Source organism: Bipolaris maydis (genome assembly GCF_028858645.1).
Source record: "Bipolaris maydis strain C4 unplaced genomic scaffold PSV08scaffold_5, whole genome shotgun sequence".
Lineage (NCBI taxonomy): Eukaryota > Fungi > Ascomycota > Dothideomycetes > Pleosporales > Pleosporaceae > Bipolaris > Bipolaris maydis.
This window is the reverse complement of record NW_027093861.1, coordinates 568,259-589,449: the sequence shown is the minus strand read 5'-3', so window position 1 is coordinate 589,449 and position 21,191 is coordinate 568,259. Positions and strand designations below refer to the sequence as shown.

The 21,191-nt window shown below is 51.3% G+C and overlaps 11 protein-coding genes across 11 annotated transcripts; 5 read left to right on the top strand and 6 right to left on the bottom strand.

Annotated features, from left to right (window-relative positions):
- Positions 1-430: 430 nt before the first annotated feature.
- Positions 431-2,424, top strand: PSV08DRAFT_199675 (uncharacterized protein). Its single transcript, XM_014221021.2, has 3 exons — positions 431-1,149; positions 1,199-1,999; positions 2,054-2,424. Exons 1-3 carry the CDS (start codon positions 449-451, stop codon positions 2,175-2,177), a joined length of 1,626 nt encoding a protein of 541 aa, XP_014076496.1. The 5' UTR covers positions 431-448; the 3' UTR covers positions 2,178-2,424.
- A 1,554-nt stretch (positions 2,425-3,978) lies between these two features.
- Positions 3,979-5,202, top strand: PSV08DRAFT_286395 (uncharacterized protein). The gene is made up of 2 exons (XM_014221019.1): positions 3,979-4,801; positions 4,854-5,202. The coding sequence occupies exons 1-2, from the start codon at positions 4,092-4,094 to the stop codon at positions 4,936-4,938; spliced, it is 795 nt and encodes a 264-aa protein (XP_014076494.1). The 5' UTR covers positions 3,979-4,091; the 3' UTR covers positions 4,939-5,202.
- A 1,091-nt stretch (positions 5,203-6,293) lies between these two features.
- On the top strand, positions 6,294-6,579 carry PSV08DRAFT_286393 (uncharacterized protein; the record flags this gene model as incomplete). The annotated part of the gene is made up of 1 exon (XM_014221018.2): positions 6,294-6,579. A coding segment is annotated over exon 1 (248 nt), but the record flags the coding sequence as incomplete, so codon positions are not given.
- Positions 6,580-7,148: 569 nt separating this feature from the next.
- Positions 7,149-7,661, bottom strand: PSV08DRAFT_286386 (uncharacterized protein). Its single transcript, XM_066092581.1, has 2 exons — positions 7,580-7,661; positions 7,149-7,540 (listed from the first exon to the last, which is right to left on the bottom strand). Exons 1-2 carry the CDS (start codon positions 7,643-7,645, stop codon positions 7,352-7,354), a joined length of 255 nt encoding a protein of 84 aa, XP_065949300.1. The 5' UTR covers positions 7,646-7,661; the 3' UTR covers positions 7,149-7,351.
- A 922-nt stretch (positions 7,662-8,583) lies between these two features.
- On the bottom strand, positions 8,584-10,014 carry PSV08DRAFT_220401 (carbohydrate-binding module family 63 protein; the record flags this gene model as incomplete). The annotated part of the gene is made up of 2 exons (XM_014221017.2): positions 8,584-9,768; positions 9,916-10,014. 2 exons carry the CDS (start codon positions 10,012-10,014, stop codon positions 8,836-8,838), a joined length of 1,032 nt encoding a protein of 343 aa, XP_014076492.2. The 3' UTR covers positions 8,584-8,835.
- Positions 10,015-11,407: 1,393 nt separating this feature from the next.
- Positions 11,408-12,297, bottom strand: PSV08DRAFT_220398 (putative methyltransferase-domain-containing protein; the record flags this gene model as incomplete). Its single annotated transcript, XM_014221015.2, has 1 exon — positions 11,408-12,297. Exon 1 carries the CDS (start codon positions 12,269-12,271, stop codon positions 11,408-11,410), a length of 864 nt encoding a protein of 287 aa, XP_014076490.1. The 5' UTR covers positions 12,272-12,297.
- A 112-nt stretch (positions 12,298-12,409) lies between these two features.
- On the top strand, positions 12,410-13,414 carry PSV08DRAFT_199664 (60S ribosomal protein uL23). Its single transcript, XM_014221014.2, has 4 exons — positions 12,410-12,475; positions 12,644-12,699; positions 12,793-12,842; positions 12,896-13,414. Exons 1-4 carry the CDS (start codon positions 12,451-12,453, stop codon positions 13,224-13,226), a joined length of 462 nt encoding a protein of 153 aa, XP_014076489.1. The 5' UTR covers positions 12,410-12,450; the 3' UTR covers positions 13,227-13,414.
- A 14-nt stretch (positions 13,415-13,428) lies between these two features.
- PSV08DRAFT_361042 (Tim10/DDP family zinc finger-domain-containing protein) lies at positions 13,429-14,248 on the bottom strand. Its single transcript, XM_014221013.2, has 2 exons — positions 13,986-14,248; positions 13,429-13,895 (listed from the first exon to the last, which is right to left on the bottom strand). Exons 1-2 carry the CDS (start codon positions 14,101-14,103, stop codon positions 13,729-13,731), a joined length of 285 nt encoding a protein of 94 aa, XP_014076488.2. The 5' UTR covers positions 14,104-14,248; the 3' UTR covers positions 13,429-13,728.
- Positions 14,249-14,472: 224 nt separating this feature from the next.
- Positions 14,473-15,675, bottom strand: PSV08DRAFT_177752 (uncharacterized protein; the record flags this gene model as incomplete). Its single annotated transcript, XM_014221012.1, has 1 exon — positions 14,473-15,675. The coding sequence occupies one exon, from the start codon at positions 15,673-15,675 to the stop codon at positions 14,473-14,475; it is 1,203 nt and encodes a 400-aa protein (XP_014076487.1).
- Positions 15,676-15,762: 87 nt separating this feature from the next.
- PSV08DRAFT_388084 (transmembrane amino acid transporter protein-domain-containing protein) lies at positions 15,763-18,207 on the bottom strand. Its single transcript, XM_014221011.2, has 3 exons — positions 17,964-18,207; positions 16,861-17,906; positions 15,763-16,810 (listed from the first exon to the last, which is right to left on the bottom strand). Exons 1-3 carry the CDS (start codon positions 18,146-18,148, stop codon positions 16,038-16,040), a joined length of 2,004 nt encoding a protein of 667 aa, XP_014076486.1. The 5' UTR covers positions 18,149-18,207; the 3' UTR covers positions 15,763-16,037.
- A 704-nt stretch (positions 18,208-18,911) lies between these two features.
- On the top strand, positions 18,912-20,387 carry PSV08DRAFT_177483 (peptide chain release factor eRF1/aRF1; the record flags this gene model as incomplete). Its single annotated transcript, XM_014221010.1, has 4 exons — positions 18,912-19,038; positions 19,091-19,140; positions 19,201-19,544; positions 19,595-20,387. The coding sequence occupies 4 exons, from the start codon at positions 18,912-18,914 to the stop codon at positions 20,385-20,387; spliced, it is 1,314 nt and encodes a 437-aa protein (XP_014076485.1).
- Between the last annotated feature and the right edge of the window lie 804 nt (positions 20,388-21,191).

Here is a 21,191-nt window from a genome sequence, read left to right as displayed (position 1 = left end):
GGCAACGGGCGTGGGCGCTGATGCTGGACGGCCTCAGCCGCCGAGCGTGAGAGGGCAGGACATGCTTTTCCCTGCTCGCCCGTTGCCGAGACCAGACATGCGGCATCCATCCATAGCACGCATCCATGTGAAGTAGCGCACTCTGGTCCCCGACTCCAGCGTCCATACTGCTACATACGTATATACAACATCGCCGCCAACACTGCCTCCACCCAGCCACCCAGCATCCCGCCCTCTGTTCTCCACGCCCCATCTCGCCCTCTCCCCTCGCCCATGCTCAGCCGCGCCGACGTCACCCACCATGCCTAGACCACCCCCGTCGCCATCGCCGCCCCCCGCAACCTTCCCCTTCACCACCGGCAGCTTCGACTTCCCCCATGCCTCGCCCTCGCCACCAAGGGCTGCCCGCCCGCCCAGCACATCGTCGTCACGCAATCGGCCGCGCTCCATGACGGGCCAGCAGAGTGCCGCCCTCGATGAGGCGTCGGCCGCCGCACCACCGCGAGAGCCCCCCAGGCGTGCGCGCGCTCGCACATCCACCCGACGAGGCCCACTGCACCGCATTTTCGGCCCTCCACGTGACAGCGCTGCTGCTCCCGACAATTTGTCGCGCCGCCCTCCCACAGCCAACCCCAGCCGCCCCCGGGCGACGCCGAGCGAACGCTACCTCCGCCGCTCCCAGGCCCGTATCCGCGAACAGCGCTCGGCCGCCATGGACCTGACCAACGACATGCCAGACTCGCTGAGTGACGTGCCCATCAACAACCCCTTCACCGCCAATGTGAACGCAAACATGCTCGCCCGCCCCCGGAGCCCAATCGTCCAGGTCAACAGCGAGCGCACCCACAAGCGCAGGAAGCTCCACCACGACGCGGCCAGCCCCGCCGAGTACATGTGCTTCAAGTATGGCTACAAGGGCCAGGTCGTGCCAGGACGCCTGCGTATGGAGGTTGTGAGCTGTGACGGTGGCGAGCATCGCAGGGACAATACCCCAGGCCTATACAAAGTCCAAAATGTCTTGAGGAACGACAAGAGTGTCTATTGCAGCGAGAGCTCGCAATGCAACCTGCTGCTGAAACACATTGGCGAGGCCCCTTTTGCCCTAGAAAAGGTCGTCGTTCGAGCACCGGACCGTGGATTTACGGCTCCGTACGTGTCTCCTGTTGATCGTCTAGTCCTACTGCTAACCTCGTGCCAGTGTCCAAGAAGGTCTTGTTTTCGTGTCCATGTCTGCAGATGATCTCTTGTCGGGCACATCTGCATACAGTCTGCACTATGATAATCGCTCCCCCCTTATGTCCCCCACACCTAGCCTGCCCAACGAAGACAATGAGCAGATATCTCTACGCGAGGCCCTTGAAGACCCGTCCGTATGGCAGTACGCCCGCCAAGGCACCCAAGAAGACATGGAGGAACGCATCGAGAATCTCCGTCTCCGCAGTGAAAGGCTAAACGCCGAATCCGCAAACTTGATATCTTCATTGCGCTCCGACTCAGACCGTCGACGCATATTGCGTCAGATGGTCGAGCATGAAGATGAGGCCGAAGCCGAAAACTGTGACCATGCAGCAGACGATTCTTACAGCCCTGCTGCTGGAATTTCTGCTCCTACCCCACCACCCTTCACCGTCACAACAGCGGCTAGCGAAGATGACGAGTCGGACTCCAACGAAGAACCCTCTAGCGCTGCCATCATGGCAGACCGTCTACGAAGAGAGAGTCGTTGGCACCCAGAGAGCGATGACGAAGATGATGAGACAGCGCCGCGCCTGGCACCTCTACGTCGAGCACCCGCTTTGGAATACAGTCAATACGGGGCTGAATGGCGCGAACGGAGAGAGCGGTACATCGAGCCAATTCGTGCGTCACGCATCACTGCGCCCAGTCGTATTGAGCCATCCGAGCGCACCCCAGACGCTGAACCTCCCATTGCTCCGCATGCACGTTTCTTCATTGCAAAGAACAAGAACAAGATCACTATCAAGTTTCACCCAGCTATGTGAGTTTGAAAATAAATGCCTTGAGACGGCATATACTGACGCTGGCTATGCAGATCTGGGAGATATGTCCTGCTCAAATTCTGGAGTCCCAAACGTGACGGTAACATTGACATTGAGAGTGTTCAATTCTATGGCTATTCGGGTCCTCGATATTTCCCCGCTGTTCAACCACGGTAAACTGCGAAGCTTTTTGCTATTCACGACATGAATATCCGTGTCTTATCAACGTTTATATTTGCACAAAGTATTAGACAATCGTGTCAAATGAGACGACGTAGTCTATAATGTCTTTTGAGGAACTGCACATGACACATATGGCCTGGGCCTGGGCCTACAACCATGTACGAAATGATACCCAGATACAGTGTATGACTGTAATATTTATAGAAACAAAAATAACAGCCTCGTAAGATGGTGAATGCCACGGAATGGTGTGAATTTCTACAATGCTATTGAGTGATATATGCAATAGAGTATTACAGTACTTGCATCGACGCCTAGTTTGCCCCTTGTGTGCTTATGAGGGAAGGGGCAGAGGAGCAACTAGATCACGTGATTGACATTCGAGAACATGATCCAACCACAACGGAACAACATCCGACTTTCGTCTGACTCCCTTTACCAACTCGTGGCGAGGTCTGTTTCTCAGAAGCTCGGCGGTTCTAGAGAAAAACAGAAACAGCAGAGTTATGAACTGCAGCCTTACAAGGCTATGCCAAAGTAATGGGTGCGTATCCCAGCGGTTTCTCCGCACAAGCGGTATGATCTTTGAAACGCATCAGGCTGGTCGTAAGTACATCTTAAGCGGCATCAAGAGGCAACAGCGTGTTGAGACATCTATGAGGGGCTGTACGCGCTGTGGCTGGCGGCTACGGCCTCTACTGGATCACCTGGCCTTGGACAGCTCTCATTCGCAGTCAAGCAGGCAGCCATTTCCTGATTCTCTTGTCGCCCTCTACGACTCCACACTGTGGAATGAGCAGCATGTTTTACCGAAATTTTAGTACTTGGATTGCCCACATCAGCAACTCTTCCAGCCTATGTCAAGGAATTTGTCAATAAGTTCTTCTTTTAAACATGTCGCCAAGTCAGAAACAGCGCCGTCGTGGCTTCAAATACAGGCCTCTGGAATCCAATAGTTTCAGGTTGCTCGAGCTCGTTCCTGGAAAAAGTCTATCCGCCGATATTCATTGCAGGCTTCGGGACTATCCGTTAGATTCAGCACCGCCATACGAAGCGCTCTCATATACGTGGGGTGATGGGGAGAGTACATGCCGCATATCATTGAACGGTTTATCCTTTTACATCCGACCAAACCTTCGAGCCGTGTTGCGTCGCCTGCGGCAACCTTCAAGCACAAGAACCATCTGGATTGATGCAATATGCATTAATCAAAACAACGAAGACGAGAAGAGCATCCAAGTGCCTCTGATGGAACATATATATACCAAATCAGAACGGGTAATTGCTTGGCTTGGTGAAGAGACGTTCGATAGTGGAGTAGCTCTTGATTTCCTTCCATACTTGACCGACATTGCTAAATGTGACATGGACTCCATCTGGCTATCACACCTTGGGACTGAATGGTTTCTTCGGCGAATGACATCCCTCATTCACCTGTTCTACCGTCCCTGGTGGCAGAGAATGTGGATAGTCCAAGAAGTGGCACTGGCTCCGGATGTCCTCGTTTTGTGCGGCTCTCGTCATGTTCCTTGGTCGATATTCCATTCCTTCACCATAGCATGGATGAACACTAGGCATATACCGCCGCATCAGAGGTTGAACATGCTTCAAAGAACTGCATTGCGTAGCCTCGGCATGCTTGTCTCTGGCTTTGCAGAGGCATTAACAAGACAACGCCAATCATGTCAGACTAGTTCTTCCACGCCTGAGCTACTGACACTGTCAAATTTGCTATGGTCATTCAAGAATCGATCGGTAACCGATCCTAGAGATAAGATTTATGGCCTATTAGGCCTTCTTGGTGACCATGGGGTTCAGGCGGACTACAGCAAACCATCCGAGGATATATACCTGTCGTTCTCCTCCTCGTTCTTGTTAGAAGACAAAGGTCTGGACTTTTTTCGCTGGATGACTGGAGAGCCTCAAAAGTCTAAGAATTTACGTCTTCCATCTTGGGTTCCCGATTTCGGTCCAAGATCTATTACGCCAATCTCCTCTTTTCTGCCCTACCATGATCTAGGAGAGTCGCAGCGAGTATTCATGACAGCTGGACCAGACCGTTCAAGATCGTTGTCTGCTATTCAGTTTGGAGATGACCCTCGTACGCTGATTCTCCAAGGCCATCTGTTTGACGTGGTCAGCCAATGTGGAGAGAAGTACCCCTCCTCAGATGACATCGGTCTTGCTGGTCACAAAAACAGACCGATTCTTGACGATTGGAAGAACATGGCTATCAAAACTCAGTCTGAAATGTATCATTCGTCCAATGCTAAAGATGATGCCTTTTGGAGAACAATTTTGACCGACCGACAGATCGAAGGGCTCCATTTCAAAGAAAATGCTGGATGGAACCCAGCACAACGACTGCCAGCGAAGATAGAATACATTCCACCCAAAACCACAAAGGAGGAAAGAGACCTGTTGCAAGCTATGGAGAAACGACAACTTTGCTTGAATGGACGAAGGTTTTGCATAACTAAGAAGGGTCATTTCTGCTTACTGCCACCGACTGTTTCCAAAAAGGATGTGATCTGCGTATTACTGGGCGGAGAAGTGCCCTACTTACTTAGGCGTACCGATGATCAAAGCCAAGATTCATATACGATGGTGGGAGAATGGTGGGCTGTCACCTCACTGCGTATTATTGTCCATCACTGACTTTGCTATTAGTTATGTGCATGGAATCATGGATGGTGAGGCTGTTGCCGACATTCTGGCAGGCAAAGACAAGGCCGATATCTTCAGGCTGCGTTAAGGGTAAATCTGTTTACGAGAAATAAGATGTAATGATTTGCGTCACTTGGTGTTCGGAACCCGCTTCGTTTCTTTTAGGGTAACGGCGCTGTTTGCAATGGACATGAGGTACAGTAACGTTGCGCCAGTAGCCAGAGCCTACGTTGCATGATTGTACATATGGACTGAAGTAGTAAGTATCGTTCTGTTACAGGGGTTGTCCCGCTATGGTTGGATGCACGTAACTTCAAAAGCCTAGTTCAACAAGTGCTTGGTAAAGTGGGATATGATGCCGCACTGGCAAACACACTTATATACGGCAGAAGTCAGCGCACATGTGTGCACGGCTGGAGCGGCATTTTCGATTTCCTATTGTGCTACTCGCCCCGCCACCGCCACGTAACTGCTGCGCCACGATATTGCTTATACGCTGCACGCACGGCCGAAGCCTTATTTGACCTTCCCCATGACGAATGTAGCCAATCAAGTCACAGAAACTATCCCGTTTGCATAAACGCCTTGGCCTATGAAACATAACCAACAACACTCGGGTCGTTGCCGTAGGGGCTGACAGCATCATATTCTGCACAAGCCATGCTTCGGTCGAACCTTTGTCTTCTGAGATTGACCACCCATTGTTTCGATACGCAACAGTAGTTGAAGCGGGACTAGAACAGTGGCTTCTGCAACTAGATGTCATTGAATGGAAATACGCTAACAACCCGTTCCAGATACTGTACAAGCTGCTGTCACTCAAGTACTGTACTGGTGGACTATCTGCACCCAATGAAGTTTACTAAGCTTGGATCGCACAAGTGCTGTTGTGTTGGTGCAGAAACAGGTTCTCCCCGAAGACGCACCAGCTGTTCGGTAACCGACTAAGTGTCTTTCTACCAATCGTACCGCTAGACAACGTAGCTCGGAAATGGCTCGAAGTCAGAAGGCGTATATTCGGCCGCGCCACTGGAAATAGCCACACCTCAATAATCTAGCCTCACATGTGTTTGTGGCCCAACTGCCAGATGTCTTGTCTCTGTACATTTGTTTGTTTGTTTGTTTGTATGTATGTATGTATATATGTATGTACACCATTATGAACAACATGGCCAAACTCACCAAGATTCCACTCCACACAGTCGACCACTTGGCTGTGGGGTACATGTGACAAGCTTTCTGTGATCAGCACGATCGCTCGGCTGTTTGGCTGGCGCTATGCTAAAGTATACTAAGCACCGCGGGCCAGTCTAGGCACCGCCACACTTTGGGTGGAACAAGCAATTATATTGTTAGACTTGACGATCTAGGCACTATTCAACAAGCGCTTGGGGCAGAACCGGATATTCCGGCTTCGCGTTTGGTACTGGAACGCAATGCAGTAACCAAGGCCCCAGCAAGATCAGAACAGGAAATGTGCTGGACAAATCATTGGTATAAGAAGGACCTCGAATGCTCAGGCAAAATTGAGCATCCAACCATCATCATCATCATCCTCCACTCACTACAAAAAAAACTCTCACACATTCTTTTCAAAGAAAAAAACAACAACAACAAACTCAAAATGCTCTTCACCAAGGTCTCTCTCGTCTGCGCCCTCGCGGCCTTCGCTACCGCTGCCGACGTTACCATTACGAGCACCAAAGTCAACACTGCCACTGACACAAAGACGGCCGTCGTCGTCACCAGCACCAGCACCAGCACACACACTAGCACTCACACTAGCAACCCTGCTCCTACCATGTCTGCCGGCGTAGCCGTTGGCATCGGTGCTATTGGTATCGCTGCTTTGGGCCTGTTGTAAACACACAATTCACCCATATTCCCTTTACAATTCTGAAGAGGTTGCGGAAGAGAGAGGGGGGGGGGGGGGGGGGGGAGATAACATGTATGATATGATATCGAAGAGGGTAGGGGGGGGGGTTGAATCAGGGGAGATGTGAAGGATAATTGGTGAAGATCATGTATATAGTTGCATGGATTAATAGGATTCTTGATCATCTGGACCTTTTTTTTCTTTCTTCTTACTTTGTTTGCGTGATTTTTTTGGGACATGGTGGAGTTGGAACGCGCGTAAGCTTCATATGAGATTTCTATTGTTTTCCTCGTATTTTCTTCATGCATGTTGTGATTGGAGGGATGACGGGTTTATTAAGGTTTGTAGTGCAACGAAACACATGGGATGCGTGACTTGACATACTTCTACTTAACCCGCCTAGGTTGGCTTGACGTGAGTCCGCTTCCTCTCAGATAGACCTTGTGTTTTCCTTCTACACTTACCAGCGGACAGGTCCGGCTTCGGGAATAATATGTATTCCGTTACCTCTTTTTCCTTTCATCACCTAATATTCTCTCTTTTTCTTTGGTTACCCCTTGACACGTAGTAATTCACTATCACGAGTCACATGTTCGCTCTACCACAATATCCAAATATTTATACATCAAGTCACTGCTGTTGAACTAAAGGTCTGATCATTCACTATCTGTCTATGGAGGCTAATATATACATGAATAAGATCAATAGGGTAATAGGCCTGTCTCACCCTAGATGTGATGAGACAGGTGGCATGCATATTGCAAAGTACGGTGTAGCTGACACGTCTAGTATTGGCGGGCAAACTGTAGCTGCGCTGAGGTGTGACAGAGGCAGTTATCCAACAACTGCATACACCCCTACATTGCCATATGCACTGTGTCCCTTTTCCATACAAAAAGAAAAAAAAGAAACATACCATCTACTTTGACATGCTCAACTCTCTACTTCTCTCTCTCCCCCCCATACTTCCTGCGACATAAATACAAAAAAAGCAACCCCACACTCTCCACCCAGACACTACAACGCCCAATAACCAAATTAACCCATACTTTCCAACCCGCTTTCCCTACCTGCCCTGTTAAACACCGTACGCGATATTAAACAGCACAGGGGACCCAGTCCAGCATTCATCTTTTGGCCCCCTAGTACCCGCCCTCAACAAGACCCTAATTTCCGATCTCAGCCGCCCGCCCCCCTCTCGCCCTATCAATAAACTCACCCTTCATCCCCACCCCACCCCCCAAAATTTTTTGAGAGAACACCATCGTGTTTACAAAAAAAGAAGTTTTGTAGGCACATCGTGGCCCTCGAGCGACGCGAGGCTGGCGTAGCGTTCTCCATATGTAAGGTCAAAAAGACAAGCGAGTTGAATGGGAAAAAGAGTGGGAAGGGACGGGAAATGCGGGGAACACGGAATAGCCCACATTTTCCTTTTCGGGAGAAAAGAAAATGACGTACAGGGCTGGTGTTTGTTGTCCCGGGATTTGCTTACAGGTATAGTATGTGGGTTTTATAGGTAATTTTGGAGTTGGAGTGCATGTTTGTGGTGGAGGTTGTAGTAATGTCCGGTGTTTGTTTGGGGATGCGGAAGGGGTGAGAGGGTTTGATTGTTTGGTAGGTGAGTTTTGTGTGCGTGGGTGTGAGGGAAGGAGGGAAGAGAGTGGAGTATTGGATTTTTTGAATTCGGCTTGGATTGGTTTGGTCTGAGGACTGTTGATCGTTGGTTGTAGCTAGATATACAGGTACAAGTACAGGTATCGCGGATATCAGGGTTTGACGCCCTCTCCTTGAACAAATGCCTTCTGAAGTCTGATCTTTTGGTGCACTAGGGAAAGAAAACCGGGAATCAAGACATTGCAAATAAGAATTCCATTCATGAAGCTGACCCAGCAAAGCGTTTTACGGCCAAGTGAGTCTGAAGAATAGATATAATTGACGAATGGAAAATAACGACCAAATGCCAATCAAGGCTTTGAGTCAAGAAAAAAGTGGCTAAATGTAAAAGAAAAGAATATATGTCACAAAAATGGTCGTCTAAATCCGATCGTGAAGAGAAAAGGCTGCTTCAACTTTTGGGTCCAACTATCCACCCACTGCAAGTACCCTCGCTTAAGCAAAGTTGCTGGTGCCAGTCTTGGTGGTGCCAGAGGCAACGCTGACACCTTGGACGATGATAGATTGGCCGCCGGAGCTGGTAATCTTGACGTCGACGGAGTCAGTACCGAAGCCAGCCGAGTTCTCGAAGAAGTTGTAAGGCTGCCTCTTGGTGCCCTTCCAGGTCTTGCCACCATCGGTCGAGACATCGAGAGAGGTGACCTCGACGTTGGAGTTCATGACTTGCATGGAGAACCAGTTAGCGCTGGTACCCGACTTGTTCTTGAGGATAATGGGGGTGGTGATGCCGCAAGGAACAACCTCCCAAGAGACGTCGATTATTCCCTTGGAGGGATCAGCGAGCTTCTTGAAAGCGTCGGGGAAGAGGTCGAGGTGGTGAGGACCGCATCCAGGGCATTGATCGACAACCATGGCAGTAATCTTGTCGCCAGAAGGACCAGTGACGCTAACGCAGGTACCGCAAGCGTTGGCGGAATCCCAATCAGAGTCGGTGAGCGCAGTGCCGAAGATGCCACTGGGGAGCTTGTATCCTGTCAAGGAGCACATGCCGCCGTCGAGGTTACCTCCATAGAAAGTAGCTTCACCGCGCTTGGAACCTGCGGAAGAGGAGCTGGGTGAGGCCATGGGGGAGGCGGCCGCACTAGCGGCAGCGGCGGTGGATGAGGCCATGGGTGAGGCAGGGGAGGGATATGGGACTGGTGAGCCAGTGGGCGGCGCAGCAGTGGAGTACGCGACTGGGGTCTTGCTCTCAGAAACGACATTTCCTGGCAGACTGGACGCCAATTGGAAACTTGGGAGGGGAGCTCCAGAAGGGGAGGCTGATACAGATGCGAGTGGAGCGGAGGATGGGGTGGCAGCACATTCCGAACCTGTTGGGCGGACAGTCACAGTAACGTAGTCTTCGATGGTGCTAGTCGAGGTCGAAGGCTTTGGGGGCATTGAACCATAACCAGGTGCAGTGACAGTGACATAGACCTTCTCATAGGTGGTGGCAGTGACGGTAGGCCTTGAGCAGGTGCTAGACTCGGTGGCCGTGACATCTGCAACCTTTGCGGCTGTAGCAGTCTCATACACAGTCTCGTACTCGGTCTTGGTGTAAGTCTGGACAGAGCAATACGACTCGGCGGCAGCGAAGCCCGCAATGGGAAGGATGGAGAAGATGGTGGACTTCATCGTGTCTGACTTCTAGTCGACAGTTTAATGGTGATAAGGAATGTGATGAATCGTATCAACGAGTTCAGGTAATGAGTGACAGCAGCGCAGCGGCTTGGAAAAAGAGTGACTGGATGGAGCAGAAAGAATGACTAGAGTTTGGCTTTGCCACGAGGCGGACGAGATAAATGAAAACTCGACCAACAGAGAGTGCCCCCGCCCAGGTACATAAACACCCACGTCCGGCCGACACCTCATTTCACGAGAACAGGGCAGCGGCAACGCGCTCGGACAAACTCCCTTGTGGAGATTTGGTCGCGGAAGCGACTGGAAATAAGCTCATCTCCTGTTTGATGTTCCTTTGTTCAACCTGCCAAAGACGGGTAATCTTGTCGCACGAGCTGCGCATTGTACCCTTTGCAAGCTACCCCCGTGCCCGAAATATACTCTGAGAAGCCGGTGTCTGGGATCTGGACGAGCTAAGGTTGTTTCAGAAAAAGGCTTGAGTAATGCTTGGCGCAATGGTAACTGGGGGGCCGTGGTGATGAGGTGCTGGGATGAAGGATGCGCTAAAGGAAAATCAAACACCAGCGAGATAACGAGGCGGCAACACATTGAGCAGAATTTCATATTCCTTCCTTGGTAGCCAACTTCTCAGCACATAAAACGACGAGCAAGCTGTTGCAGTTCATCGCGGCAGTGTTGCAAAAAGTCATGTTCGCTGTACATGCGCATGCAGTACGGGTGTCATGCAGGTACAAGACGTGCCTGCGGACCGAGGCGTTCCCAGCGAACACCTTGTAGCAGCATTCGGAACTTTATCGGCGCAACGACGAAACCGCATACAGAGTTACTACCGACGGGTCTAGAGCCGACCCATTGCAAATAATACCGCACATTGCCGGTGGATATTGAAATGTATGTTTGTAGGTGGATATCATAGCGGGTCTCGGCACAACTTCTGCTCTGCTGTGATGTTGGGCCTGTTAGAAAGACCAAAACAACCCTTCGCCAGCTGCAAACGTCCCAATGTGGTGCGTGGCGCAGGTTGAGTTAATCGTGCTTGTTTCTGAGACAGCCAGGATACCACGGAAAATCCCGATGACAGTGCCTCTTGTGGGATAAGATTTGATCCAAACAGAACATCAGCAATCCCCGACGTCCACGTGGACGTACTTTTATGGCCACCAAGTATACCCCCTTTGCAGGATAACGGCATTATTTTCCGTGATGCCCAGTGTAGTCGCCACATGTTGATGGTATATTCAGCGTGGCGCCAAGGCGAAAATAGAGGCGCCAGTTATAAGTGTTCGTCGCTCTCGATTTCTATTCGACACCGACTTGCATGGTACTCTATGGTCTCCGCTTTTGCAGTATTAGCATGTTGTATCCCTTGCTGTCTAGCACCTGATGTTCATTCGACGATGATACAGAAGTTATTCATGCCTGGGCCGTCTCGTATCTTCTTCTTTTCCGTGGTCGCCTTAGTGGGCTCCCCTGTCAAAACGAACATGTAGTAACATAGCTTTGATGTCTTCTTGCTGAACGTCATAGTGAAACCAAGGCGGCCCATGATTTTCAGAAGTAGGCCCTCGTCCAGATAGCGGGAGTTGTCGACACATGGAAGTGGTAGAACGAAGAAGAGCGCTGGTAGTGCGAGCAGAGGATTATCCGCTTCTGCAGTGCCCTTTCGCAGAAACTTGGTAATACGCCTCAGCATTTGGCCTCTACCAGTGGCATCTGGTACGTAGTTGAGTACTAGCGACAAGGAGATGATGTCGAAACGTTCGCTGTCAGCCGTTGGAAGTGGCCGTTGCATAAAATCTTGTTTCTCTATACCCGGTCCCTGGCTGTTGAGGTCGATCCTTGTCATCTCTATGATACTAGAGTACTTGGAGATCTCATTCTTCGTTGACAGAGCGCCGATCTCCAAGCATCGAAGTTTGTGAATGATATGACCTCGTTCTTTTGCAGCTAGCACGTGCGATTTTTGCAGCCATTCGACCAGGACCTTGCTCGAATCACCACCTCGGTCTTTTGCCTGCCCTTGTTTGCTTGCGGCCTGGTATGTTTTTATACCTCCATTCTTTTCGATAGCTCGAGCAATCTCTTCTGCAGACGACAAGTCACCCTTCTTTAGGGCTGCTGCGTGCTCCTTTTGTAAACGGTGATGGGTGCGAATGATGGTCCGTGATCGCTCTGAAGTCATCCGCTCTTTCGGCTTGCTGATGGGTGGCCGGCCATGCGACAGAGTCTTTTGGCGCTTTTTTACAGCCATGATGGCGTTTGCGTCGCAAGTCACATGGTTTGCGTGAGGGCATGCCGAAAGTTGGGGATGCAGCATCTGGCGCTAGCACTAGCGCGAGCTAGCCGAGCCATCGCACCCGACATGCCATCCGCCGCAAAAATGAATTGCGACTCTCGACACTAACCTCCAGGACCACCAACACCGCCAAAATGGGACCCAAGCCAGCATCCAAGAGTACGTGCACGCCTACATCGCAGCCACGAGATCGAGAAACGAGCACGCATACGTACACATTGCGAAGTAACGGCTGCACTCCAGCAGCGTGACCTTTGCAAAGAAACTTTGCAGATGCGCCTCGATCAGTTCCCCTCAGTTTGCGCTCATCGCTAACAATGTTTGCAGCCGCCACCAAGACCGGAAAGCAGGCCAATGCCGCTGCCAAAGCGGCCCTTAAGGGCGTAAGCCTCCCCTGATCCTCTTGAGTCGTGTCAGAAATATACCTCTGACGGGCTGTACTTCTCGTGTGACGGACACAATTAACGAGATGACAGTCGTATGCGAACAAGAAGCGCGCCATCAGGAAGAGCACCAGCTTCCACCGGTATGCCCTAGAGAAACATTTTCGAGATTCACATGCTAATAACTTTTCTGCAGCCCCAAGACCCTCGAGCTGTCCCGCGCCCCCAAGTACCCTCGCAAGTCGGTCCCCCATGCTCCTCGCATGGATGCTGAGAAGGTTCTGATCCACCCTCTCAACACCGAGTCCGCCATGAAGAAGATCGAGGAGAACAACACCCTCGTCTTCATCTGCAACGTCAAGGCCAACAAGCGCCAAATCGCCGCCGCCCTCAAGAAGCAGTACGACGTCAGCTGTGTCAAGATCAACACCCTGATCCGCCCCGACGGCTCAAAGAAGGCTTTCTGCCGCCTCACCGCCGACGTCGACGCTCTCGACATTGCGGCTACCAAGCTCGCCATTGTTTAAATGAGGCGGTGTTTGTACGAAGAGAGGGCATGGATGACCATGATAGGGTCCTGGTTATACCCGGTAAAGGAAAAAAGCGATGTGATATGCATGGCGGGCGTTCATGGGATAAACGTAGTCAAAGGTTGACTTCGAATGAAACAAATTTCCACATGGCGCCAATACTCAACTTGGTCCTGAAACAAAGTATTTTTTGCACTTGACAACGATGTGTGATGTGTAATTGTTTGAGAAGTGAGATTGCAATTGATTACTTTGATTTTGCTAGCACTGAGCAGCTTTGTCGTTGTTTTTTTAGGCGTAGCCGCGCCCATGTGATGCGTTCATGCATGTCTTTTGGATCGCCATTCGTAGCATGCGCCCCCCCCCCCCTCTCAGCCAGCATTGCAGTATCCTACAAAATGATTGACGTAACAACCATATTCACATCCTTTTCGTATCGTATCGTACATTTCCCCCCCATGTTTTCCCCTTCTATCAATCCATCTCTCTCTCTCTTTTTTCATCCCCTCAACCTCTCCAACTCCCTCAACACGACCAAATTCGCATCCAAAAACCGATCCACACACTGTCGCATGCACGGCTCCTCGTACTTGTCCAGTTTACCGGATTTAACCGTGCCGGTCGGGATGCACTTGCGGAAACAGGTGTCGGTTAGGGAGTGGATGGCTGAGCAAATTTCTTGCGTTAGCAAATTCATCTTGAATGTGTAGTGTTCTGGACGGGGAGGGTGGGGGGTTGCGGGAGCAAGGGACGTACAAGATTGTATTCTAGCCTTTTGGCCTTCGTTCATGGCGAATTGCTGGAGTTCTTGCTTGTCGCGGTCGGATAGCTTGGAGAGATCGAGGTTGCCGAGGCCGCTGCCGAGAGAGTCCATGGTTGATTTTTTTTCCCTTTTTCTTTGCTTTGGTGGTTTCGGAAAGAGTGGTGTGGGGGGTTTTTGCGAAACGAGGGGTTTGTGAAAGGCAATTGTTTTTTTGCGTTTGGGTGTGGAGGGCTGGTGCGTGTTTGTCGCTCTGTTTGATAGAATTTCTTGACGTACTTGATGGGGGACGTCGGCGGTTTCTGCTGGGGTTGCGCCGATTGGGGCGCGACGTGTGTTAGTCAGCGGGGGTGTTTATGATTTGACATTTTTCATGTTTGGTAGAGATGAACTGTTAAACAGTTTATTACAAGTTATAAGATTTTGGTTATGATGGTGAGTACAAAAGAAGTGTGGTGACGGCATGTGCAGAAACTGGTGGGACTACCTATCCGCCCAAACAGTATGCTCTCTAACCACATTTCTTCCATCTTCGTTTCTCATGATAACCTTTGGTCCCGCATCTACATATCCTTCTGTTGTATCTAGGCCAGCGTTACGCTTCCAGATAGGAGCTATACCGGGGCCAACGACATAGAATAAGAAGTACGGCCAACTACCTTCCTTTTCACTCTTGAACACTCTCACATTGGCTATGTACTTGTTTCCTCCCAACTGCCTCTTGTGTTGCATCAAGAAATATCCTGCCCATCGTCCAACCGGTGAGCCAAGTAGCGCCTTCCTTTCATCTGTATCCATGTTGAATTCGTGGCCCGGCCATTCGTCGGGTTCGTCTTTTGGGGGTGACAGCGTACCCAAAGCGCGCTTGACATGCTGATTGGTCTCTTTGTTAATGATCATGGCAACGAAAAGGTACTTGATATTATCCAGGCCTTGTGAAGTATGCGCACGGTTCCAAAACGCCCATGCGATGTCAGAGACGCTACATATAGCCGGAAGTTCTTCAGTGAGTGGCGCCCTTTTCCACAGTCTACGCGCTGCTTTGGCGGCCGAGGAGAGTTGCATAGCATACACAGCTCCAGCTTCTGGATTAACGCCGATTGTATGCTCGGCATTTGTGACTCTGTACTCTTTTCCACAGACTTCGTACCGCTGGTCGCCTTTTTCAGGCATCTTTCTGTTGTTTCCTAACTTGACAGCTGGGCCATTGGCATGCTCAATCGAAAAACACCGGTTTGGGCCGCCTTTGCCTTTGCTCTTTGTCCCGATTCCTAGATCCGTAAAGGCTTTCTTGAGCATGTGGCCATCGCGACTATCAGAGTTGCACTCTGGGTCTGCTTGCTTGGCTAGAGCGTCGTTGTTATCGTTGTAGCCCCATTCGCGCAACTTTTCGATGAGGTTACCGTCAAAGGGTGATTCCGCAGTTGTTTCTAAGCCGTAGAGACTCGCTGCTTCCGCATCATTGCTTTTCATGCCCTGCAGCAGCTTTGCGCCTCGAGCAACAGAGAGCGTCCATGGTTCGTCGGCAGCCGCCTTTGTTGGCCCGAGCCATTCTTTAAGAGGATTTTCGTTTGGAAGAGTGTTGTTGGTGGCGCTCGCGACAGGCTCAGGAGAGACGTCCGGGACGACGAGGGCGTGTACAAAAGTGGCGCATGTCGTACATGCAATTAGGAAGAACGATCTCATGGAGGTAGGATGCGCCCGAGTCAAAATAAGAAAAGGAACAACTGGAGGAGAGAGCTGTTTTATTTTAACTTGAACAATCTGAATTTTTATAGTAGGCTGAAGCAGCTCAGTGAAGAATGAAAGCAATCTAGAGCTATGACTCTGCAATGAAAGGAAAGGTGACAGAATCAGGTAACAGTCGTATCCGTGAAACCCAATATCCAATGATGTGTACTGTAAATTACGTAGTTCATGACTAGAAGGAAATTAGAGTAAATGCTTCAAAAACGCCAAATTCTCCCGGATATCGTGCTTCATGCATACTGAGAAAACACTGCCACGTATAGACTTTTCGCATCTCTATCCATCAACATCTTCTGTACCTACGACTCAAGGAGCTCTTTAGGTATGCAAGCAAACACAGTACTGACAACGGCCATTATGGCGCTGACGATGATCAGCACCCAGTTCATCATCTTCTCTCCACTGGATATTTCTTTTCCGAAAAGCTTCAGGTGGAACATCAACGGTAGGATGATGCAAATGCTAAAGCAAGCGACACTTCCGAGAAGTGTCATGATGCGATCGAATGAGGGGAAAACAATAGCGATGAAGACAAACAAAACGATTGTGAAAATGCGTAAAGAGATCTTGAAGAATCCCCGGGTGAGACCGTCCATGCCGTCCATGGAAGGTGACATGGCCAGAGATCGTGCGTCTAGGCCAAAGAGAAGCTCGAGGGTGCTTACAATGGGTCTAGCATTTAATGGGATCTTGGTCAACGGGATGATGGCAATGCAGATGGCGATGAATACTGAAATGCCCTTAGGAAAACCCTCTGTTAAGAAGATGTTGCTCGTGATTTCTTCCAAGACGCCATCACCGAACATGAGAATGCCAGCGCATGCCATTCCGACGTCGATAATGTAGGTGAAGATGTAGGTTATGTTGACAGACTTGCGGTACTTGTAGGGGTGTCGCATGTCGCGGTAAATGTTTGGAAAAACAGAATGGCCACCCCAGGGAGACATGAGGAGACCAAAGGAGAGTGGAACGGTAAGCCAGTTATCGGGGAAGAGGTATTGTGTCATTGGTTGGCGAATGGATCCGGGGGCATCTGGCTTCACAAGACCGTCGATCCAGATTGCGATGGTAACTAGCTGGTGTTAGCAAATGAGATTTGGGGATGCATAGTCATTTACTCACTTCCAAAGCAAGACATGACACCCAAAACAGATGTAAATGACAAGAAGCGGAGCGGCAGGAAGCTCAGTGGTATCAAAATCACACCACACAAGATCTTCCATTGCAAGATATCCCATCCAGGAATCAGCGCGTCCATACTGTCAGCGAACAACACGACAAGTGCAACACAAGCTGCGAGCAACTCAAGGGAGAACAGCATGCTGACGGCCACTCGGGCTTTTGAGCCATATGAAACGTAAGCCAAATCGGCGAAGGTAATCAAGGAGCCATCGACATCGAGACACTTGGCAAGCAACTTCGCAGTGTAGGCAGTGACGACGGCTGACCAGGCAAGGAAAATCATGCCAATCAGCCAACCCGAGTACTTGAAAGCCAGAGGAAGCGTAAGCAGTCCCACGCCCACCAGCACGTTGACTGAATTGAAAATGGTCTGAGGCATGGTAGATTGGCCCACAACCACGTTGATGATATGGCCATCTTCCTCGACTTGCTTGACAAGAAGCGGCTCTCGCTCCTGTTCGGGCTCTGTAGCGCCCTTGAGCTGCTGCTCGGTGAACAGTCGCCCAGCATGGCGCATCGAGGACTCGTTGACGCGCGAGCTTAGACTGCCGTAAGCAGTGCCGTAGCTTGCACCAAAGGGCGAGGATAGCGAGGGCTCGATTTGGAATATGCTAGATCCCCTTCCTCTCAGACGCTGCTCGACTGTATGGGGCAGCAGCTGGGTCTGCTCAGTGGCGCCTTGCTCTTCATCCGTGACTGCATTGTCCGATGCACGCCTCCCCTCGGTTTGCAGGGCATTGCGCAGGGCTGATCGTTGGTCTGGGACGGGAGTTGGGAGGTCGCTGCGCGGAAAATCAGCCGCGTCAGTGTCGCCATCTTGGTCGGCGCCGTCGCTATCGCCGTCGCCATGCTCAACGCGGAACGAGGGTCGGACAGGAGTGATTTCGAAGAAGCCTGCGGCACGCTGCCATGATCGCGCGAAATTGTTGATGCTGTTTACGCCGCCAGCGTCGCCCAGTGCGCCAAACTGCTGGCCGATGGAAGATCTAAGAGAGCCTGTTAGCTTCGTCACGCGCAACACCAAGATCAGGAGCCATGCTCACCGCCGTCGCCGCAATTCAGTTGCTGCTCCCGACCAGCGGCCTCCGGTTGTCGCGTTGCTCTCGCCACTGGGGCGCCTCTCGAGGCGGTCCCACTGCACACGGCTGCCCGTGTCCGAGTCGATTGAGGCCCTGGCGGAGCCGTCGTAGTCGTCCCAAGTCGAGGGCTGTTTTCCTCTGATGTCCATGGTGAGTGCCGGCAATGACGGGAAGAGGAACACACGACCAAGGGGCGCGAGTGGAGCACGAGGCTTGATATAAAAAAACTGGTTTGATTGAAACCCTGCAGGGGCGGGAACTACTGAATGGATACCTGGCTATCGTCGGGTTGAGATTGCACCCTGTGGATGCAGTAGATAACCACGATGGAGCCATGACGGATGGCATTACTTTATACAAAGAAGCGCCGACCAAGACATGGAGCCCTGGTGCGCAGCATCGAAAGACGCAGAAACCAGGAGCCATGGATCGCTATCACGAGGGGACCCATGGCCCCCGCACCGTAGCCGTCATAGGGTGCTGCCACGGGGGGGGGAGGAGCTATGGCTGATAACGCGGATGCCGGCAGCCTCGCGCCGAGCTGCCCGCTGGTTGGCCAGCTAACCGAGCCAATGAGCATCGCCAGCCGTGTCCATTGTGCGCTGCCTATGTGTACTCTCTATGCCATATGGGTGGGTGTGCGTGCGTGCCTGATGATGATGCCAGACCAGATCCGCGGCCTGGTGTGAGCACACAGTCAGCCCAAGACGCAAATCTTTTCCTTCACCCACGCCCGCCGGCTGCAAACACCCCCTTTCTGCTGCCGTCTGCACTCTGCAAACGCGTGCTTGCAGTCGCCGTGCGTGCCCCTACGTCGTCGCTTGCTGGCCTGCTCGCCTGCCCCTCGCCCTTGGAGAAAATCTCTCGACCCCACCCCTCCCTCTCCAGCACAACCACCAACCCACCGCGACCATGTCCGGGAAGAACGAGCAGCCCAATGAGGCCGAGAAGAACATTGAGATCTGGAAGGTCAAGAAGCTCATCAAGCGTCTCGAGGCCGCCCGCGGAAATGGCACATCCATGATTTCGCTCATCATCCGTATGTCATCGCCGCGCAGCAGCCTGCCCGCCCACCGACTGACTCTCCAAAGCCCCCAAGGACCAGATCTCGCGCGCCGCCAAAATGTTGGCTGAAGAGTTTGTATGTCTGCCACCTGATCTTGCGCGATTTATGTCCACCGACTAACGTTTGCGCGCTCAGGGCACTGCCTCCAACATCAAGTCCCGCGTCAACCGTCTCTCTGTCCTGTCCGCCATCACATCGACCCAGCAGCGTCTGAAGCTCTACTCAAAGGTCCCTCCCAATGGCCTCGTTGTCTACTGCGGTGAAATCATCACCGCCGAAGGCAAGGAGCGCAAGATCAACATTGACTTTGAGCCCTTCAAGCCCATCAACACCTCGCTATACCTGTGTGACAACAAGTTCCATACCGAGGCCCTGAGCGAACTGCTCGAGTCTGACCAAAAGTTTGGTTTCATCATCATGGACGGAAACGGTGCTCTTTTCGGCACTCTGTCAGGAAACACGCGTGAAATTGTCCACAAGTGAGCCTGACGTACAACCCCCCGCCATGTTGCTATGCTAACGCCACCAGGTTCTCGGTCGACCTTCCTAAGAAGCACGGTCGTGGTGGTCAGTCCGCTCTGCGTTTCGCCCGTCTGCGTGAAGAAAAGCGCCATAACTACGTCCGCAAGGTCGCCGAATTGGCTGTCCAGAACTTCATCACCGCCGACAAGGTCAACGTTGCTGGGATCATTCTCGCTGGTTCTGCCGACTTCAAGAACGACCTCAACCAGTCGGACCTCTTCGACAACCGTCTGCAGTCCAAGGTCATCAAGGTTGTCGATGTGTCCTACGGAGGCGAAAACGGTTTCAACCAGGCCATTGAACTTGCAGGCGAGACTCTGAGCAACGTCAAGTTCATTCAAGAAAAGAAGCTCATCAACGAGTACTTTGACCACATCTCCAAGGACTCTGGAAAGGTCTGCTACGGTATCGACGATACCTTGAAGGCCCTTGAGGCTGGTGCGGCCGAGACTCTGATTGTCTTTGAAAACTTGGAAATCACTCGATGGGTTCTTAAAAGCTCTGCCGGTTCCGAGATTATTCTCCACACTACAAAGCTCCAAGAAGAAGACCGAAGCATCTTCATGGACAAGGAAACCGGACAAGAGATGGAAGTCATTGATCAGGGTTCCATGCTCGAGTGGCTTGCCGAAAAGTACCGCGACTTTGGTGCCAACCTCGAATTCGTCTCGGACCGTTCTTCCGAGGGTAACCAGTTCGTCAAGGGCTTTGGTGGTATCGGTGCCATCCTGCGTTATGCCCTCAACTTTGAACAGCTTGCCGAGGTCGACGACGATGAAGACGAGTTCTACGATGATTGACGGTTGTGCGCCCTCGCTGACTGCGAGGTAGCGTCTCCACTCGTGTCGAGTGAAGGAACGTCCGCTACCCGCGCGAAAAGTCCAAATGACGTGTCCGGAGTCAAGGCCAGAGTAGTCGAAGCAACGACGCTTCGCCTCTCCAGGTTGTAAGATGGGAGTGCCTACGGAGGGTTTGCAATGTATGTTGAAGTTGTGTTGTTTGATGTGTTGGCGCTAATAGTGTGCAGGTCGATCAACACCCATTCTTACCACGACCCGCTCTCGCTTGCACGGAGAGGCAGCGGTCTCGTCCAAGGCTTAGCCTCTTCAAAAACCCGGTCCGAGAAGCTCTATCTTAGCTGTTGTCAGGACTAGAAATGAGTGGGTTCTGAAGAATGGTTATTGTCTTTGATTGGCTGTGACTCTCTCCAAAGGGGGAGGAAAGGAAGGAACAGGAAGATTGCTCACCCATATCATGCGTCAGCTCGTCGCTCTCTCAAATTTAGCTGAATTAGAAAAGTGACTTTAACATGTTGTCCTGTTTTGATTTTGGTGACTAACTCGATGATGTTGGTTTCGAATCAGTAGTATGACGTAGTGTTGCGCCCTGTATATACAGTTATGTGTTATGTGGGCGCCCTTTGCCTGTTAAAGTACTCGTTGTCCTAGAGCGCCCTATTGTGTAGTATGATGTGCCTGAGCACAAGTACCGTTCGGACGGATGTTACGCTACTAGCGCCGATACCGGGGGGTTCCGACGTCGTTCCGAGACAATATATAGTTAGTTACTACCCTTTGGTTCGATGGGGATTAGCCATCTACTTA

Bases quoted from the DNA above. Each gene is read 5' to 3' on its own strand.
- PSV08DRAFT_286395 (XM_014221019.1), top strand. From the start codon at position 4,092: ATGACTGGAGAGCCTCAAAAGTCTAAGAATTTACGTCTTCCATCTTGG. The intron at 4,802-4,853 runs GTGGGCTGTCAC...CTTTGCTATTAG, and splicing joins TATACGATGGTGGGAGAATG to TTATGTGCATGGAATCATGG.
- PSV08DRAFT_286386 (XM_066092581.1), bottom strand. From the start codon at position 7,645: ATGGTATGTTTCTTTTTTTTCTTTTTGTATGGAAAAGGGACACAGTGC. The intron at 7,541-7,579 runs GTATGCAGTTGT...GTCACACCTCAG, and splicing joins GCATATGGCAATGTAGGGGT to CGCAGCTACAGTTTGCCCGC.
- PSV08DRAFT_361042 (XM_014221013.2), bottom strand. From the start codon at position 14,103: ATGGACTCTCTCGGCAGCGGCCTCGGCAACCTCGATCTCTCCAAGCTA. The intron at 13,896-13,985 runs GTACGTCCCTTG...AAATTTGCTCAG, and splicing joins AAAGGCTAGAATACAATCTT to CCATCCACTCCCTAACCGAC.
- PSV08DRAFT_388084 (XM_014221011.2), bottom strand. From the start codon at position 18,148: ATGGACATCAGAGGAAAACAGCCCTCGACTTGGGACGACTACGACGGC. The intron at 17,907-17,963 runs GTGAGCATGGCT...AGGCTCTCTTAG, and splicing joins ACTGAATTGCGGCGACGGCG to ATCTTCCATCGGCCAGCAGT. The intron at 16,811-16,860 runs GTGAGTAAATGA...AACACCAGCTAG, and splicing joins TGTCATGTCTTGCTTTGGAA to TTACCATCGCAATCTGGATC.
- PSV08DRAFT_199675 (XM_014221021.2), top strand. From the start codon at position 449: ATGACGGGCCAGCAGAGTGCCGCCCTCGATGAGGCGTCGGCCGCCGCA. The intron at 1,150-1,198 runs GTACGTGTCTCC...ACCTCGTGCCAG, and splicing joins GACCGTGGATTTACGGCTCC to TGTCCAAGAAGGTCTTGTTT. The intron at 2,000-2,053 runs GTGAGTTTGAAA...CTGGCTATGCAG, and splicing joins ATCAAGTTTCACCCAGCTAT to ATCTGGGAGATATGTCCTGC.
- PSV08DRAFT_199664 (XM_014221014.2), top strand. From the start codon at position 12,451: ATGGGACCCAAGCCAGCATCCAAGA. The intron at 12,476-12,643 runs GTACGTGCACGC...CAATGTTTGCAG, and splicing joins ACCCAAGCCAGCATCCAAGA to CCGCCACCAAGACCGGAAAG. The intron at 12,843-12,895 runs GTATGCCCTAGA...ACTTTTCTGCAG, and splicing joins AAGAGCACCAGCTTCCACCG to CCCCAAGACCCTCGAGCTGT.